This window comes from Xenopus laevis, chromosome 8L (genome assembly GCF_017654675.1).
Source record: "Xenopus laevis strain J_2021 chromosome 8L, Xenopus_laevis_v10.1, whole genome shotgun sequence".
Classification (NCBI taxonomy): domain Eukaryota; kingdom Metazoa; phylum Chordata; class Amphibia; order Anura; family Pipidae; genus Xenopus; species Xenopus laevis.
The window spans coordinates 99,526,513-99,545,541 of NC_054385.1; the positions used below are offsets into that span (position 1 = coordinate 99,526,513).

General features: G+C 35.4%; 1 protein-coding gene across 7 annotated transcripts in view; it reads right to left on the reverse strand.

Moving 5' to 3' along the window:
* Window positions 1-19,029, reverse strand: part of smoc1.L (SPARC related modular calcium binding 1 L homeolog) — a 153,515-nt gene that overhangs the window by 27,386 nt on the left and 107,100 nt on the right. For 2 of the 7 annotated variants that reach the window (XM_018228556.2, XM_041571872.1), the window contains exons 6-8: window positions 15,341-15,430; window positions 9,242-9,325; window positions 2,891-2,971 (exon numbers count right to left, since the gene is read on the reverse strand). In XM_018228556.2, the coding sequence (XP_018084045.1) occupies window positions 2,891-2,971; window positions 9,242-9,325; window positions 15,341-15,430 (255 nt within the window). 7 annotated transcript variants of the gene reach the window in all.

The window sequence follows — 19,029 nt, forward strand, 5'->3', positions numbered from 1 at the left end:
TTCTTTCGCTTTCAATCGGATAGTAAAAGGGGCTAGAGAGAAACCAAATTCTTTAAAGGTCATTTATCATACCCTTCTAAGGGGCCTCCTTTATTTTTACTGCCACATAGAATTTTAGCACCAGTGGATACAAGGCAATTATTGGCTTGTGTTCCCCCCTTCCATTATGTACACTTTACACCTTTTCATAAAATGGATTAACTGGCCTCTTTTTTTGAATATTTATGGGTTTTTTGGCTGGCTGTCTGGGAAAAGCCAAAAGCTCTACTCTTTTCCTGCCCTCTTAACTCAAGTCTGTCAAACTATATGGGCATATTCTGTCTGCCATCCATAGTGGCTGTGGCATTTTCAGTGCCCAAAATCAATATTGTCCATTGCAATTATTGGGACACACATTCCAACAAATCCAAAATTGGAGCAGAAAGACAACACTCCAGATTGGATATATCTATTGGTTAAAATAAAATGTGTCATGACTTTTATATAGGACACTACATTTTATGACATTCGGTTTATAAAGCCTTGTATTATAAAATAACCTGACATCACCTTCCTTTGACAAATTTAAGATTATTTTCCATGATTAATATTTTCACTGTTGACTTTAAATGACTACTTTAATACACAGCTTATTTAAACTGGTGTAAAACACAGTTAGGAAAATTGACATTGCTTACGTTATGTGACGGTAAAGGAAAGCATCCAATGAATTGATTTAACAAAGCAGATTAATGTGTTAATTTATTAGAATGAGTTAATTGAATTTTATTCTATGGGGTGTTAAAGCTCCACCAAAATCATTAAACCCCAGGAAATTAACAAGCACTGCCTTCATTAATGCAATAGACATTTGAAGAAGCTCTTTCCCACACTGGAATAAATCATAATGATGATCAGATTGTGGTCAATATTACTTTTAATCTGTCTTAATGTATAAGACTTGATTAAACTCCATCAAACCTTTGTTTCATGGCCATAAACATGTTATGGTTGTAATATATAATGATTTCAGATGTGTTGTTTTAGGATTTCTACATTCAGAAAGACTAAACTGGGTTCATTTTGCAACTGCAAGTGTTTAGATAAATATTAGTGAAATAAACACATACAGGTCTAGACAGGAATAGTAACTAGACCATGATGTAATACAACTAAATTATAAATATGTTTTCAACACACAAAACGGCTGTATCCATTTAAAGCAAGAATTGCATGCACTCCTGCTTTCATTTTAAGCTGCAGGGTTCTGGATCTTTGCAACTCACCACCTTTTGACCCCCTTTTGACAATCAAAGGGCAGAATGGAGGATGGTTGATAACTTCAGTATTTTATGATGGTTTAGAGAGAAATAAGTGGTCAGCAATAAGCTGTGATGGACTGGTGGGGTGAACGGGTAAAATACCTTGGTAAAGTACCACATCTGCTTTTATTATTAATATAGACCACTCTTTCCTTAACAGTTGTTCTTCAAACATGTGGGAGACAGAGACTGGGCAACAAAATAAAAGGCAAACCAGTTGAGATGAGTCTAAGTGAAATTCTAAAATGGTACCTTAATGCAGGATTCACTGCAACATGAACTAATCCAACTAAGCTATTTGTAATATAAGTGTTGTTTATTGTATAGCATGTAATATAACAAAAGGCTTGGGATAGAGGGACAAACCAGATAGTTATGCTGAGACGGTTTGTCCCATTCAAGGTCGCAAGACCCATTATATATATTTTGCTGACTGGTTACTACTAGACAGACCCCTAAATTATAGTCCCCCCAAAGTTTTCTTTAGACGCTGATCCATTGCCAGCTTCTCTTTTGTCAATATACTGCTTAAGAATTGGATGTGCAAATTTAGTGATAACAACAGATCTTCATTTATATAGAAATGATATTACATCAGCTTTATTTGCGTTCACTAACACAGTCTGGATAAAACCCACAGGTACACCATCTGGCTCAGGAATGTCACTTTTTTTTTTGGCCTACTCTATGTCATGTCTCCTCCAAGGAAATCTTCATAGCAGTCAGATCCAAAAGATTTTAAGAAGTCAAAGAAAATTACCTTAATGCAGAACAAAAATTGGCATATTTATATGAACATCACAAAATGCCATGAGTCAATCAGACAATAAGTTATTTTCGCTACTCATTAAAAAAAAATCAGGTTTCCAGTCATCTCCGTTTGGTAATGTAGAAATAAAAAGTACAGTTTCCAACAGCATTAGGCTATGACACATTATTTTTGGGCTGAAAAGCACCAGTGCCAATACTGGAAAATGCCCTGTGTGTTATAAGGCTTACAACCAGTGGTAACTTGTAACTAGGGCTGTATAACATTAAGTGTTAAGTGTTGTAGGCATAAAGACAAAAGTGTACTGATAACTGAAGGCCTAAGCTGGTAATTTACCTGGGTCTAATGAACAGCCAATTACAATGCTGATTTAATTACTCTCAGGAACATTTTTGTGCTGCATAAATATGGATTTATTGAAAGTATGACAGCAGAAGGCTTGACTGATTATTAAGGCTTGCCTGTAATTATTGTCTACAAGTATACATTTCTACGTTTTTCATAACTGTTCAATGTGCAATTCTGTTACACCAATAAATTGTGCTATATAGTATGATTTTTAAAATATTATTACATTATACTGTTATTACTTTTATCTGAGCAGACATGGATTTTTAGTTCTAGGCCAGACATGGCAATGGAGAGGCCTCTAAACATGATCATCAGACTCGTGTTTGGATCATACAGAAATAGAAAACTGTAGTGTAACTTTCTGTAAAAATGGAATATGTGGTGATGGCAGGAGAAGTTTAAACAGTAAAGTTTTTGTAAATTATCATATATTACTATCCCAAAAGATATATGATAATGGAGCCCATACCTGGGTGTTTAACGCTTGAGCTGTTTAGTTTGGCATCTTTGATAACAAGGTGCTTTATCCAGAGCGTAGGAGCGGTGATGTCTGCAAAAAACAAAAGATGATAAATGCAATAAAATTGAAATCGAGCATTCAGAAGAGTAGGTACTTTTAATTAGTCTCCCTCTATTATTAATATTATGATTATTATGATTATTATTAATAATAATTATAATAGTTTGGTTATATAGCAGGTTCATTTAAAGGGCCACTGTACATGCATTTCTTATTTTTCCCCTTATATTTGTGCAATGGAATGCTTAAGAGGTGAATGTGTAATTCCCTGTCTTCCCATACCTCCTTGCCTTATTTAACAGTATTACAGGCCAGGTATCAAACTTGCTTATCAGCTCCTACAGCCCTCCAGTAATTCCATAATCCCTTAACAAGAAGGGATGGCACAATGATACCAGTGAAACAGGGCATATATGGATTTCAGTCCAAAGCCACAGACACAGAGATGTCATACATCTAGGCTAGCATAGGCATTCCTGTGTTTTAAGCACAATACAGGAAATGTTGAGATTCTAGTGGCCTTTTAACACCTTTATAATAACCTACACTGAAGTATTATACATTTATTTTTATTAAATGTAGGGAGAGCTCTGAAAATCAATGCATGCAGAAGTAAAAGAGAGCAGAAATAGTAGCACAAGCACAAAACAGCAAGAGGACAGTACATGAAAGAAGAACATTTAAATAAATGAATACTCTGAAATTAGGACTGTGTACTGGGAAGCTCACAATGTCTCCTTCACTCTCTACAATACAGCAGGAATTAACTATGATGATGTGCTAGAGGTGATTCAGAGAAAGCCCACAAGCCCATATTTATGCATTTAGCATAGCACCTTGGCAATGTAATGCAAAAGGTTGTTCCTGTTTATTTTATCACTACCATTAACCCTACACTCTTTCTTTTATACAAGTCATTCTGTTGAAAAAAATCCAGTTAGCTTTGCTGCACAATACACACGGCTGGCCAATTTTGAATAAATGAGTGATGCTGATGATAGAATGAGAGAATACGATGTGGTGAGAAAATGGGAGGCTTTATGGATGGAAATGAGAATACAATGCCACAAACAGATGGACCAGGAAGGAAAGAGACACCACAAGGACCGCAGGTACCCTAACAGGAATTGAAAGAGACCCATCCTAGGCTACTCAAAGGGATTCTGTCATGATTTTTATGATGTAGTTTACACTGCAATTAATGCACTTTACAATATAAAATGTAATTCCTGAACCAGCAATGTATTTTTTTAGTTGTAATATTGGTGTGTAGGCAGCCATCTCAGGTCAATTTGCCTGGTCATGTGCTTTCAGAAAGAGCCAGCACTTTAGGATGGAACTGCTTTCTGGCAGGCTGTTGTTTATCCTACAATGTAACTGAATGTGTCTCAGTGGGACCTGGATTTAACTATTGAGTGCTGTTCTTATATCTACAAGGGAGCTGTTATCTTGTATCAGGGAGCTGTTATCTGGTTACCTTCCCATTGTTCTGTTGTTAGGCTGCTGGGAGGAAAGGAGTAAAGAGTGGCTAAAGTTTATCAGAGCACAAGTCACATGACTGGGGGCAGCTGGGAAACTGACAATATGTCTACCCCCATGTCAGATTTCAAAATTAAATATATTTATTTTTCAGAAATGGATTTAAGTGCAGAATTCTGCTGGAGCAGCACTATTAACTGGTGCTTTTGGAAAAAAAAATCCCATTACAGTACCCCTTTAAAACGTTCCGCTGGGTAATGGAAATAAGCTTAGCTGTGTTCAAGACATAGTAAAGGCAAGCTTATATTTCCATACCGATCTGTGCAGAGATGTGGCCCAGGCAGAACAGACATTTGTACTGCACACAGGTCTTGTGACCACAAATACTTCATACTTGTGATCAATTTATCAGGAGCCACTTTCTTGTTCTCCAAATAGCAGTGAATGAAATCCCCTATGGGACATCATTCTTATAGTTGCTTTGGCAAACTGAGACAATTAACTAGAGAGGTCATTAAATGCAGGCAGGTGTGACATTCTAAAGGTTTACATGGCATTTTTATGTGTAAAACAAGGAACTCTGCATTAGAATGATGCTTACGTTCAAAGGTTATTACTTGGCAAATTCAAGAATGCAGTCTAGCATCTTATTTATTTGGCCATTGGGTAGTAATATCTTACTGAAGTCTACAGAAGACCTCCTATTTGAAAGAACCAGCAGTAGTTTCATAATGAATATATATAGAACTCTTAGTCCTATTGTGAACATGGATATCAAATATGCTTTTCTTGTCTTCAGATCCATACAGTACATCTTACCCTTATCAGAAAATAAACGTACCCCTTTTTATCATTTCCCAACAAAGCCCATAGGGAGCAGACTTTATTGAAACAATTTGCCAGGAAATCTCCACTTAAGGGAATAAATTGGAAGCACAATACACAACCATAAAGGTAAGGGAGACCATGCATGCTATTTTGTTCTAGCACTTTGTCTCATGGAAATGTGATAAAACGTGTTAGTCAGACCCACACAGATATTCCATATACAGAATCAATGAACTTTGTAAATGTGCAATTCACTGGAGTTAGTCAGTATGTTGGTTTTACCTATAGAAAGGGGGTATTACTAATTTATAGAGGGTGATTCATTAATTAGCTAGACATCTCCAGTCATTTATAGCTTAGGCTATTCTGTGGCCAAAGAGAACATGATATAACCTGTGGCTGGACAGTATTATAAGGAATCTGTCAGGGATAAGTGAATGTGTTTGGTTTACTTTAAATGCAGCTCACATCTTGTTACTACACAATATTGTCTGCCTTTCTAACTGGAACCTATTTCTTCATAGTCCATATTACTATAGTGACTAAAAGATAGGTCTTCCTTATTCCAGGAGATCAGGGCACTCCACAGTTGCCATTATATTTTCTTATTTGTCTGTTTCTAAATACCGTTTCCATAATTTTGAGCTTTCTGGATAACAGGTTTTTGGGTAACAGATCCCATACCTCTAGTTATTAGGGATAGGGAGTCATTTCTACACTTAGGGGCACATTTACTATGGGTCGAATATCGAGGGTTAATTAATCCTCGATATTTGACCATCGAAGTTAAATCCTTCAACTTCGAATATCGAAGTCGAAGGATTTACCGCAATTTGATTGAACGATTGAAGGAAAAATCGAACGATTAAATCCTTCAAGTTGAACGATTCGAAAGATTTTCCTTTGATCACAAATTGCCTAGAAAGCCTATGGGGACCTTCCATTGGTGCTCGGTAGGTTTTAGGTGGCGAAGTAGGTGGTCGAAGTTTTTTTTAAAGAGACAGTACTTCGACTATCGAATGGTCGAATAGTCGAATGATTTTTAGTTTGAATCGTTCGATTCATAGTCGAAGGTCGAAGTAGCCAATTCGATGGTCGAAGTAGCCAAAAAAATACTTCGAAATTCAAAGTATTTTTCCTTCTAATCCTTCACTCGAGCTAAGTAAATGTGCCCCATAATATTAACATATTCCTTTGCCCCTAAAGAGAGACTGAGAAGGATATATGTCAAAACTTTGCTTAAAGGAACATTTGACAAGCCAAGAAGAAAATTTCAAATAACTGCTAACCACATATGTTTGGAAAGCAGTGCTGGCTACATGTTTCAATTACTTTGTGATTAATGGATGTATTCAACTTGGCCTTAAGCATTAAATATGAAATCTTCAACTCAACAAATATTTAGTGTTGATCGAGCACCGTATAGTAATTTAATACGTTCACACAGTCAGAACCAAATGCTCTACATGGATTTCTGAGAAATGAGGCCCACTTTTTAATTTTTTTTTTTTTAGATCTGCCATATTGTTAAATAAACCTGTCTGCATTATGGCTGTTTTTATAAGCAAATGACCCTTCTCTGGTAAAAGAGAAGATTTCCTGAGTCAATGACTAAACCTGCTCATGGGATGCAAGCAGGAAATTGCTGACCTTAAGGTCGTTGTCACTTTTGTAAACCATCAAGTTGGTTATAACAAGGGAACCAGAAACAGGTGTTAATCAGCTGTGCAGAAAGAGGAGATTAAGGGGGCACTGAACCCTACTTCTCATACATAACAGAAAAATGAGAGGTTCTTCTGATCTTATCTATTACAGGAATAATGCAAAGATTTGTGAGTGAACCATATAAACCACATAAAGAAATAAAATCAGTAATGTACACATGAATGATAGTATGAATGAGTACCAATCATCACAGGGCTTTATTGGAAGGCACACACAATAACTGTCTGTCTTGCATTATACACAGTAAAAAAAAATCATAATCCATTAGACCTCAAACAAATGTGTAATGAACTATACAAGAAGAGATGTGATGCATTATACATAGTCCCTTACCTCCTAGTTCATGAAGGTGCAAAGCAGGGTGTAGAAGCAACCTGGCCTCTTGCTTAGACTGTTCTGATTTTCTCCCCTCTCATCCCTCTCTCCTCTTATCAAGCCAAATAAAGATTTATAAAACCAACACCCATTAAAAAGAATTAGTAATACTGTGAGGGCCTAAATTGTTATTGATAGAAACAAAACAAAGAAGCCCGCATCCCATTCCCCCGAGAACTTGGTTAGTATGCCAGCACAGACACCTATAAAAACCAATTGGCTGATTGGTGACACTCATTTTCATGATCAAATTCACATTATTTATAGCATGTTGTACTCGATCTACACTCTAGCACTGTTATCCTCACATACATCCCACTTAATGCTTCCAACAAATACATTTTGCTATTTAGTGGAATACAGGTCCTATGCAATTGTTGGAGCAAAGGCCATCTTTTGGTTGGGTCACCAATTCGCAGTACAGGTATAGGACCTATTCTGCATAATGCTCGGTACCTGGGGTTTTCTGGATATGGAAACTTTCTGTAATTTGAATCTCCATACCTTAAGTCTGCTTTGAATCATTTAAATATTAAATAACCCATTAGGATTGTTTTGTGTTTAATAAGGATTAATTATATCTTAACTTAGATACAGTACAAGATACTTTTTTAATTTTTACAGAGAAAAAGTGAATCACGTTTAAAAATTAGAATTATTTGCTTAAAAGTCTATGGAAGCTGGAAGTCTATGGATACTGTGGGTCACACTGCAAGTGAAACCATGGATTTATGCAGCTTAGTTGTATGATAATTAAAGAGAAAAAAAAATCAGGCAAAACAAATAATAGGATATTGGCTTCCCTGCATTTCAGACCTTTCTGTACAATAGATTTTAGGATAATACATCCCGTTTCTGTACATAAGTTTTCAATTGGGACTGTGTGCAAGTTTCATAGAAAGATTCTCTGTAAAGCATTCTGTATCCTTTCAGTACTAGAATAATAAGTATACACAATTCAAACTGTGAGAATGCTGGCAGCCTGGTCCTTATCCCTTATCCTTATATCAGTAAGCACAGCTTATAACACAGTTAGACACAGAGGGCCTCATTTTTTAACAGGGACGAAAGGTTGAAGAAAATCATCACAAACTGGGTTGTTTTTCTCCTGCATAGTAAATACAGCCATGGAGTTTGCAGTTAATAAATTGTGGCCATAACATAATGGGCATGTAGACATATAGTTACATGCCCCTCAATTGCCTGAAACACAATATTTTACCATTTGCCATACAATATGCAAATTAAGCCCTGTATTCATACTTTGTTACTGACAAAGTCATAAGGTATCCCTGCATCTCCTTGGTTTCCTTGGGAGCTGTCCTTATCCAATTGCACAAAAAATTCAAGGAATTCGAGGTTTTCGTTGTCTTAGTCAGAACGTTCTGTGTTTATTTGTCATACTTTTAATATTAGGATCTGTTAATAAATTACGTGGTTTTAGAGAAAATGTGTTTTTCTTGCTGGTTCAAAAACCTCTAAAATTAGAGTGTTGATAAATGGGCCTCTAATACTCACAACAGGTGCACTGCCACTATGTACACAAAAAGTATTGAGTTTAAAAGTGTGCAAACGAGTGAACATTATTGTGACTAGCAGGTGTGTCTATATAAGTAAATGAGCTCACAGAGAGTCATGTTGAAAGAATTGCCTCTGCAGTTTTTGGGGCATAGGTGCTAGCTTTGATTTCACAACACTATTCATAGATTATTATTGCCATCTTCCCTGCCATATGCATACTCTTATGGATTCCTGTAACCAACAATGTACCAAATTTGCACCCTACTTAACTATATTCCAGGAGGGAAAGCAAAAAGTGTAACTTGAAAAGGACACATCCCATCCCCTGACAGATAAAGTCAGGATTCCAATACTTAATAAAATAATCCCTACCTATGACCCCACCCCCTACGTTTTGTGATGGATGATCCGAACTCTGAATTTCACCCCTAAGTATTGGGTGAGGGCCTCTTCTCCCTGTATGAAAAAAAAACAAACAAAAGTCCTGTAAGACAAAGATTTTTCCTACCTTTTCCCAGGTCCAGCAAAATAAAACACCCTTATCTTCACCTTTAGCCTGAATTAATAATAATAATAATAATATCAACCAGAAAATGTGTAGTTACATACATGTGTGTCTCCTGGGAAAAACCTTGGGGAAAAATTAGTATACATTAGCCCACTGGATAATGGGTTGGATTTAATTTGAAGAGAAAAACTTATCTCAGGATGTACCACATGAAACCTCAATTGACGTCTATGAAAAACCTGAAACTGAATTAGGAGATAAGTCTTTCACATTAATTGTTCCCAATTCAAATCCAGAAAAAACATAACCTGTTCTCACAATTCAATCAGATGCAGAGCAATTTCCCATAAAAATATTTGCTCCCAACTATGTCATGTTATGTCCATCATATAAAAAAACGTTACATAACTGGTTGGATTTGATTACCAACAAAATCAAAAATAGGGCACAAGTGGAGATCCTTTTACCGTCCAAGTACACGGTAGACCAAAGAAAAGTCGTTTCACTTGTATTAAAAAAAACTGTGTGTTTATAAGTCAAAGCTAATAAGGTGGATAAGGTGTCATGTGAAGCTTTGACTAATAAACACACACTTTTTTTTCAATACAATTGGAAAACATTTTTTTTCCAAGAGTTGATCAGGATTATAAATAAATAAATAAATAAATAAAGGGAATCTATCATTTGCCAATTGTAGTAAATATTTTTTACTACATCAGAGTTATCTCTATTTAAATACATTTTCTTAAAATAAATTCTGGGTAAGCATCTCTGTGTATTTTTATGCACGTTTGTTACATATGAGCTTGCCCATGTAAATAATGTATGGTCTTACTTTAGCACAGAATTGACCAGCATAAGTGCCAGCAGACAATTAACAGTCCCAATGCCTGCCAGATTGTGTATGTTTAATCTCCAGCTGGTATAACTGGGTAACTGGTTAAATAGATAGGCTGTGCAAAATAAAAAATGTTTCTAATATAGTTATAATGTAATTTATAAAGGCTGGAGTGACTGGATGTCTAACATAATAGCCAGAACACTACTTCCTGCTTTGCAGCTCTCTAATCTCTTATAAGCAAAGTAACTGAACAGTTATGTCCCATATGCCCCACCCCCTATTAGTCACTGATTGGTTACTGACTGGTAAAAGGTTAGAGATCTGCAAAGCAGGAAGTTGAGTTCTGGCAATTATGTTAGACATCCACATCCTGTCCGGATTTGACCCGAACAGACAGGTATTTTGAAGGGCTGCCCAGGTCAAAACTTCCTGCCCGGTTTTCCAAATAAGGAAGCAGGGCTGGATTTCCCATGAGTTGCCAATCACTGACTGCCGTGTCATAGCTCCGCCCTTAGACGCCACAGTCGGCCCATCCACATCACGGCCCACCCCCTCCATGTCACGGCCTGCCCCCTGCCCAGTCTCCACTGGGGGAAAGGTGGTAACCCTACTTTATACATTACATTTTTGGCTAACTATATTAGAAACAATTTATATTTTGCAAAGCCTATCTATTTACCCAGTTTCAGTTTCACACTGAACTGTTCCTTTAAAGGAGAAACAAACCCTTAATAAAAAAACACCTACCCCATACCCTAAATAGACCCCCTCCCCCCAACCTAGCTGCCCCCCAGGGCAAATGCCCCTAACTCTTTACTAACCTCTCCATGCAGATTCTGTCCAGCGGAGTTCACGGGGGCCATCTTCAGCTGCTTCGGTAATCTTTGGAATGAGCTTCTGTAATTTTCATGCGCTTCTGCGTATGCGCAGTTATTGCGAAACAGAAAATTGCTCCAACTGCGCATGCGCCGCTTCGTCAGTCTCATTCTGATCATTACCGAAGAGAAGAATATGGCGTCCGTGAACTGGAAAGAATTTGCACGGAGGGGTAAGTAAAGACAAGGCTGGGGGGAGGAAGGAGGGGGGTCTATGTAGGGTAGGGTTTTTTTTATTAAGGGTTTGTTTCTCCTTTAAGTATTAAAGTTCTAAGAAATATTCCAAAATGTAACATGAACACTGTTTTAATCCTGACAGTTTAATAGTCAAATTGATAGCTTATAATTAATAATGTAAAATTTATAACAAGCATTTATTTTTGTGTAACATTTCATTTCTTGAAAAAAGTAAAACTTGAATCTGTATACAATTTATAGAATAATAAGGCATGATTGGTTTCAGTATACTGGACATTCGAATAACATAGGCCTTCATTATATATGTGTCTGTATATAGATACATACATACATATACTGGAAGGGTCACACTGCACTAAAAATGATCTGCCTGGGTGTACTCCACAGGGTTTGAAAGAAAAATCAAACAAATGTATTTAAATCCCAACGTTTCCACCACCTTTTGTTTTTATTTCACATTCTGTTTGTGACTGAAATGTTGGGATTTAAAATATATCAGATTTTTTTTCAAGACCTGTGGAGTGCTTATATATATATATATATATATATATATATATATATATATATATATATATATATATATATATATATATATATATATATATATATATACCTAAAAAACACACACACAGGACTTATAAGGTGCAAAAAATATAAAAGATTTATTGCAACGTTTCGGCTCCTGTACTCGAGCCTTCTTCAGGTGGTGCCTCCTGAAGAAGGTTCGAGTACAGGAGCCGAAACGTTGCAATAAATCTTTTTTATTTTTTGCACCTTATAAGTCCTGTGTGTGCGGTTTTTTGTCGTTCTATGCATTATTCACTATAACCTGCACCAGGGCAATTGCCTATGGATTAGAGTGCTCCAGCTGCATGAAAGAGTATATATATATATATATATATATATATATATATATATATATATTTATATATATATATATATATATATATTTATATATATATATATATATATATTTATAATTTGTCTGCAGGTAGTGCAACCCCTCCCCCACATGCCTCCATATTTCTTTCTTTTTCTGGTGAGCAACACAAAGCTACACAATAAAAAAAAACACATGCAGAATAACTGTCATTGAAAACACTCTTTAAATACATTTTTATAAAAGGGACACCATCATCAAAATTAAAATGATTTTATTTGTAGTTGTAAACATTTAGTAACAGTGCTTCATTTATAGGAGATGCCATTAAAAAACGCCTCTCCGAACTTTGAAAACAAAAGAGTAGAGGAAAGAAAATACTTTTGATGGGTTACAGGAAAGAAAGGTGAGTAACTCAAATTATGAGAATGTTATAGTCAATTTTAGTCTTTGCACAGGGAAGTGCAATTGTTTTGTCTCCTTTTCTGTGAAAAAAAAATCATTCTTTATGAGCAGGAAGTGTCATGGATCTTAATTATAAATACTCATCATTTGCATATTTAACATAACTATTGTACAACATTGAAAGGGCCTTGATAAAATCAGAAGCAATAATGGAACTGACACAAAGGGGCTAATTACATCCGGAAAAATAACTGTCTCTTCTCTTCTCAATTGTTGCAATGAAGATAAGGAGAGATATATAACATTTTACTGCACGAGAAATCTAACTAAACGTTATTAGATCGGCCCCAAAGTGTTAATAGTAATTGATTTGAGAAACAAAATCATAGAACCTATAAACTATTTGTTTTAATGAAAACCAGCAAATTGAATATATGAACTTTTTTTTCCATACAGAGATTTGTTTTATAGTATGGTCCATATCCCAGCCAATCCCCTACTGTATAAATTCTTTTTACTGCTAATGTGCCACATGTCTATACAAGAGACAACCTACTGCTATATAAACACTTTATCATACAGAAGTGTATTTAACAGCATGGTTACATGACCTAGAAACAGACAATCTTTTACCATATGAGCTCCATACAGATGCGTAGTTCACATTATTGGCAAATCCACACAACAGCAAACTCCCCCCCCCCCATTTAATTCTGCTACAAACAAGTATAGTGAAAAACAAAATTAATTGTTAGTAGAGGTAACCAAGGACTGCCAACTGAGTGCCTTTACAGTATATAGATAACTTAGCTATGTGTATAGTAGTCACAATTTGTGGGTATCAGGGTATATGTTATCAGTTTTGATTATGCATTGATAAATACATGAAACAGAGTTTAATTATGAACATGTTAGGAGCAGTGGGTGTCTGGGATTTATCTTTTTCTTCTAATTAAAACAAATATTTTGGGCAAAGAGTTTGTTTATGGTAAGTCTGTATTTGGTGTTCCATATCTACTTAATGACACAATCTGTGTCACAAGTCTCCAATATGTTAAGTGTGGGTATATGATTCCTTCTTCAGGATGAATAAGCCTTAATTGTGATATAATATGGTTTTATTTGTACATCTATGGTGAAATGAGTGCAAGATCATTTTAATACTATTAACAGGTTGCAAGGACAAAAAGAACTTGTGCATTTTAACTGGCTAGTTATCGCAATTCAGAGATATATCTATTCTATATTTTGGTAATTAAGAACAACAATATATTTTATGGAAGCTATTACTATATAGATATCCATAGCAGAATAAATCTAGTAAATCTAAAAATTAAAAAATTACATTATGAACTTTGTTCCAAATGAGGTATTTCACATAAATTTTAATTTTTGTTTCCATAGAATTTATCTTTTGTGCATGAAGGCCCAATGTTTTTATTGGCCATAAATAGTATGTCTACCTTTCCTAGAGTAAAGATTGTACACCTAAGGTATGTCTCCATCAAATCCTTTAATGGAATGTACCTGTCTCAATGTTACATGTGTTATCACTGGGCTTTATTTCTTTTAGGTGAAACACAGGGGGGCACTAAGGCAACAAATACATTTACAGAAATGTACTGTACAGAGAAACTAGTGCTAGACTATATCTTTTAAACATAAAAACTCAGAAATAAGAGAAAATAATGGAAAAGGAATACATTTGATAGACCAAAGTAAATCAGTTGAGGTTCTAAACAGAGCCAACGCCATTTTCTTTGTATTGGTTCAGTCTTGGTGCCATGGAATTACTAGAAGCACTTCCATGTTCCGGAGAATACCAGAACTAAAATATATGCATGTGGGTATAATAACTATTAAGTTCAATGAGATCATGTAAGAAAGATAGGCCACACCTCAAGGCATGGCTTTATTCATTCCACAGGATGAACCAGAAACTAATACATACGCAAAGTAGTTTATTTGTAAAAAAAAAAAAAAAGAACCAACTTTCACAGACTGGAAATATATCTGGTTGGCTACACTTCATCACAGTCCCATCGGAGCAAAATTTTAAAAATGTACTTGAAGCATCACAAAGAACACCGTACAAGATGTGGAACCTATCGAACATTACAGTACAGTTATGCCCTCCAATCTCATTTTGCACTAATTCATTTGGCTATGAAGTCTGCATCTTCCACTGAAGAGTCAAACTATGCTTTATGAATCTTTACCCCAAGACCCTTATAGCAGGGACCGCAATCACCGGGCCACAGACCAGTAGCGGGCCACAAGCTATGTCGAACTGGGCCATCTCTGCAATTGCAATTACCTGCAACCCAAGCTCCCTGACGTGCCATTGCCATAACAACAGCCCAGGAAGGTTTCTACCAAACCTACACATCTACATCCCCACCCCCACCTTAGTCCTCGTAAAAATTGTCTTGCTTGAACTGGTCCATGGTGCAAAAAAGGTCGGGTACCGCTGCTTTATGGGATTCATCTGAAGAGTTTTCTAAGTTATATAGTTTTATATAGCCCTGTGGCAGTAATGAACCTTTTGGTGAAAGAAAGGTTTTAGGGTGTCTGGTTATGTCTTACAAATGTACTGTCATTATGGGTCAATATAGAAACTGTGTTATTGCCAGTTAATTGAAGCCATGAAGCATCTAGCAGTTTCTATTGGATTAAAAGGAAGGCAGCTAGCATTCACCTGGCAAGTCTCTCTAGAAGAGGCTAACTAAGCGAAGGACATGCTACAAAAATGCTAAATACTTACCATCTCCTTCGAAAACATGCCGGCTTTCCATGGTGGGTGTAGGCTTTGATCCATCATCTGAATTGAGGGTAAGAAAGAATCGAAAAGAAACTACCATTATTGAGGTAAATGCTATCTACTCTAAAGAACTGTTGAATGTTTTTGGTACGTGGCCAGGCCACATTAACACACAGACACAAGTAGACAGTCACACAAACAACAAATTTTGGTGAGGATGGAGGGGGGGCCTATAAAATTACTCACCATTTAAAGCATTTCTAGAATTTTCCACGTTTTGTATTGATTAAAGCAATGAAAGCACTCAAGCATTTGATGTCTTGATTGATGATCCTTGGTTCATACAGAGGTTTATTAGCTTTTCAGACTTAACGGTGAAACCTTAAAACAAATTACTTATAAACTGAAAACCTGTATGGGCTTAACATAACACTTTGGGCTGGGAGACATAAAACAAGAAAAATGAAAATATTTTTCCTTCAGCTCCATAATGTCCCCAGTCTACTTGCTAAGTAAAACTGTTTTGTATGAATGCATTTATTTGATCCCTGGGCGATAGTTGACTGTTAAAATTATATTGTTCCACAGCAAATATTTATTAGAAAAATATATTGCAATATGTTTCTATGCATGTTTATGGTCTGTACAATACTGGTTTCTATTATAAGGCACTGATGATTAAAGAAGGTATTTATACTTTTTTCTTTAAAATATATTGTGTTTCTTGAATTATTAAGTTTAGAAAGAAAGGCTAAATTTCTCCTTGATCTACATAAAACTTTTAAAATATCTGGAATTATACTGATCTGAGAATCGAACAACAGACTTTGTTACTAAGAAAAAAAAAACATTTATTCCTTACAGAATAAGCCCCAAAGCTTGTTGCATTAGTCTTGAGAAAGAAATGCCTTAAACCCTAATACATTATTAAAGGATAATGTAAACTTGTGATACGGTATTCCTTTATTTGATGTTAAAGGAAAAAGTAGAACTACCATGATTTGTTGACCTGTTGTTAGGGCCATGAAATCACAGGTAGGTATGTGTTACCAGCCAATAGCCAGAAAAGTTTATTGAAGGGAACGGATTATATATACATTCTCATATGGGTGGAACAAATAAGAAAAGTATGTTTCAATAATACACTATTATGAATTAGGGCAAAAATGGAAATATGTACACATTTATATATTATCTAAATATATAAATAATTATTATATAATATTATATTCTACCATTTCTCATTTTACAAGTAAATATATGCATGTGGGTATAATATTGAATTGTATTTTGAAACGAAAAAGTTAACAGTATTCTTTAGTAATTAGTTAGTAATAATATGATTATTACTAATGATTTCAACCCAGTAGCTGCTAGTGAATGAAAAAATCTCAATTCAAACATTATATCATATCTACCCACCCATGTATCCAGAAAAAAACCTACTTGCCGATGATTAAATGCCTCTACCTACTTATAATTATATATTTCTGCTCCAACTGTTGTATGTTCCATGGCCAAACCATTTTTATTTTTCAAATGGCAGACAAGCTGGCACGACATTTACTTAGATGATTATATTTCTTCTTTAAGGAAAAAACCTAGTAAAAGCCAGAGACCTCCCCAGGCAGCTGGTTGACTGACAATGGTTGTTGGCATCTGCTTTTTTCTGTTCTGATTAAAGAACATCAACATTGAAGGCACAATTTTCTTTTTTCTTTTTTTTTGCTGAAACAATTTACATATGTACTGGACTAATATTAGAAATTGCATCCATATTGAAAGAGGAAAACTTTGAGCCATTCTCAAATTACCTGAGATATTCTGCAACATTTCTACTGCTTTTTACCACTTGTTTTGGTCAGTTGCTGGACATTATCATACATGCAATCAGGCTCAAGGTAAATTTGCCACACTATGTTTTGTACCTATGTACTATTGCACTGATTGTGATGTAATGCGTGTGCTGGGATCCACAACCTTTGATGGAATACATTTTTTTGCATAGAGAAGATAATTTAATTCCAAGCAATTTCCATTGTACATTAATTAAAATGTCAGTGTCTCTAAATTAATTTGCAAATGTAACTGCAATTTAAAAAGGTTGTCCACCTTAAAATTAACTTTTAGTATGATGCAGAGAGTTTTTTTTTTTGAGAATGACATTTATAGTAACTGTAAAATAATGTTGATTAATGTATAATGTAAATGTAAAAGGGGAAAGTTGCTCAATATTACATTTTCTCTTTTAAGCAGATCAAACAAAAGAGTCACTTTGCTAGCGCCACCATAGGAAGGTTTAGAATTTGTTCTCAGCATTAGCTAACTCGAGAACCTGCCACAGCCTCTTGTTATGTCTTGTAGGAAAAAAGTATTATACCATAAATCAGCCTCACAATTCTCTAAAGTTGGGCAGAGCGCGACCACTAATATATGTTCCCACTACATCTAAACCGAGACCCATACAAAGTTCTGACTGGTGGAATAATAGTATTGATGAGTCTGAAGCTAAAACTCAACTCAACTGTTAAAACTGCTCTACTACTAAAACTCTACTATTTACACAAGTGCCAATGGCTCTCTTTATGACGGAGTGCTCAAGGAGTTGCCTCTTGATCCAGATACATTAACCCCAATGAGACACTTTTGATAAAGTTTCAAGAATCTCTTCATTAGAGGTGCCATATTGTTCTATAACACCTTAGTTCTATGACATATTACAAACTACTTTAATTGCTGCTGGGGGTATGGAGTATCAGGCACTCTCTGGCTAGTCAGGGCATTAGTACAACAAAGTCCTTGGGGATGCACCAAGCACGTTAAGCTTGTGTTCGTGATGTTACTTTCCATTAATAACAGAAAAAGTGACTATAAAATGAGTATTTTGAAAGTGGGGAAAGGTTTATATATAACTGCTGTTGGTAATAATTTCCACTAAAAAAAAAAAAAAAGCAAAAATGAATAGTTTATATGTTTAGTGTTACTTCATCTTAGGCATCTGCAACTTGTGGCTTTCCAGCTGTTGCTGAAATAAAACTCCGCTAGTAGAAGGCTGACAGGTTACAGTTCTCTGCTTTAGGTGATCACGTTGCTTAAAGTTGCGGAGGCAATTTGTTGTTTGCCAGGGACCTAGTAAATTTTATTTAATGGTGGGGAGGTCTATAATATGTTTATCTTAAGAAGAATTAACATTAGCGAAAAAGACAAATGTATGTCTAAAATTAGGATGTATTGGGAATATTTCCTAGGAAAATAAATACATATGTAATCATAAATTGCCACTGAGGCAAAAGCAGGGTGGGAAACCTTTATGTCTAGACTAAAAGGCAAAATGATGAACTGTGATTTACCCTAACGGACAGTCATTATGATCTCAGTGGCAACAACTACTTGGATCATTGTTATGATATGGATCGACTGAATGTCAACACAGATTGTTCTTCATAGAAAAGTGATCATCCTTTCAGGAATGCAGATTTGATCAAGATTTATATCGCTCAAACTCACTAGAAATAAAACTTGAAATGTAAAATTTCTCATAGGCTGCTGTGACATACCTCTAGCCAGTCGATTTATTTAGGATTTGATTCCCAATGTTAAATAAAAATAATATTTTTTTTCCGGTTTTATTATTGATTTGGATAGGATAACATAATGGATTCACTCAAAAATTCTTACAAAGGCCAAATGGA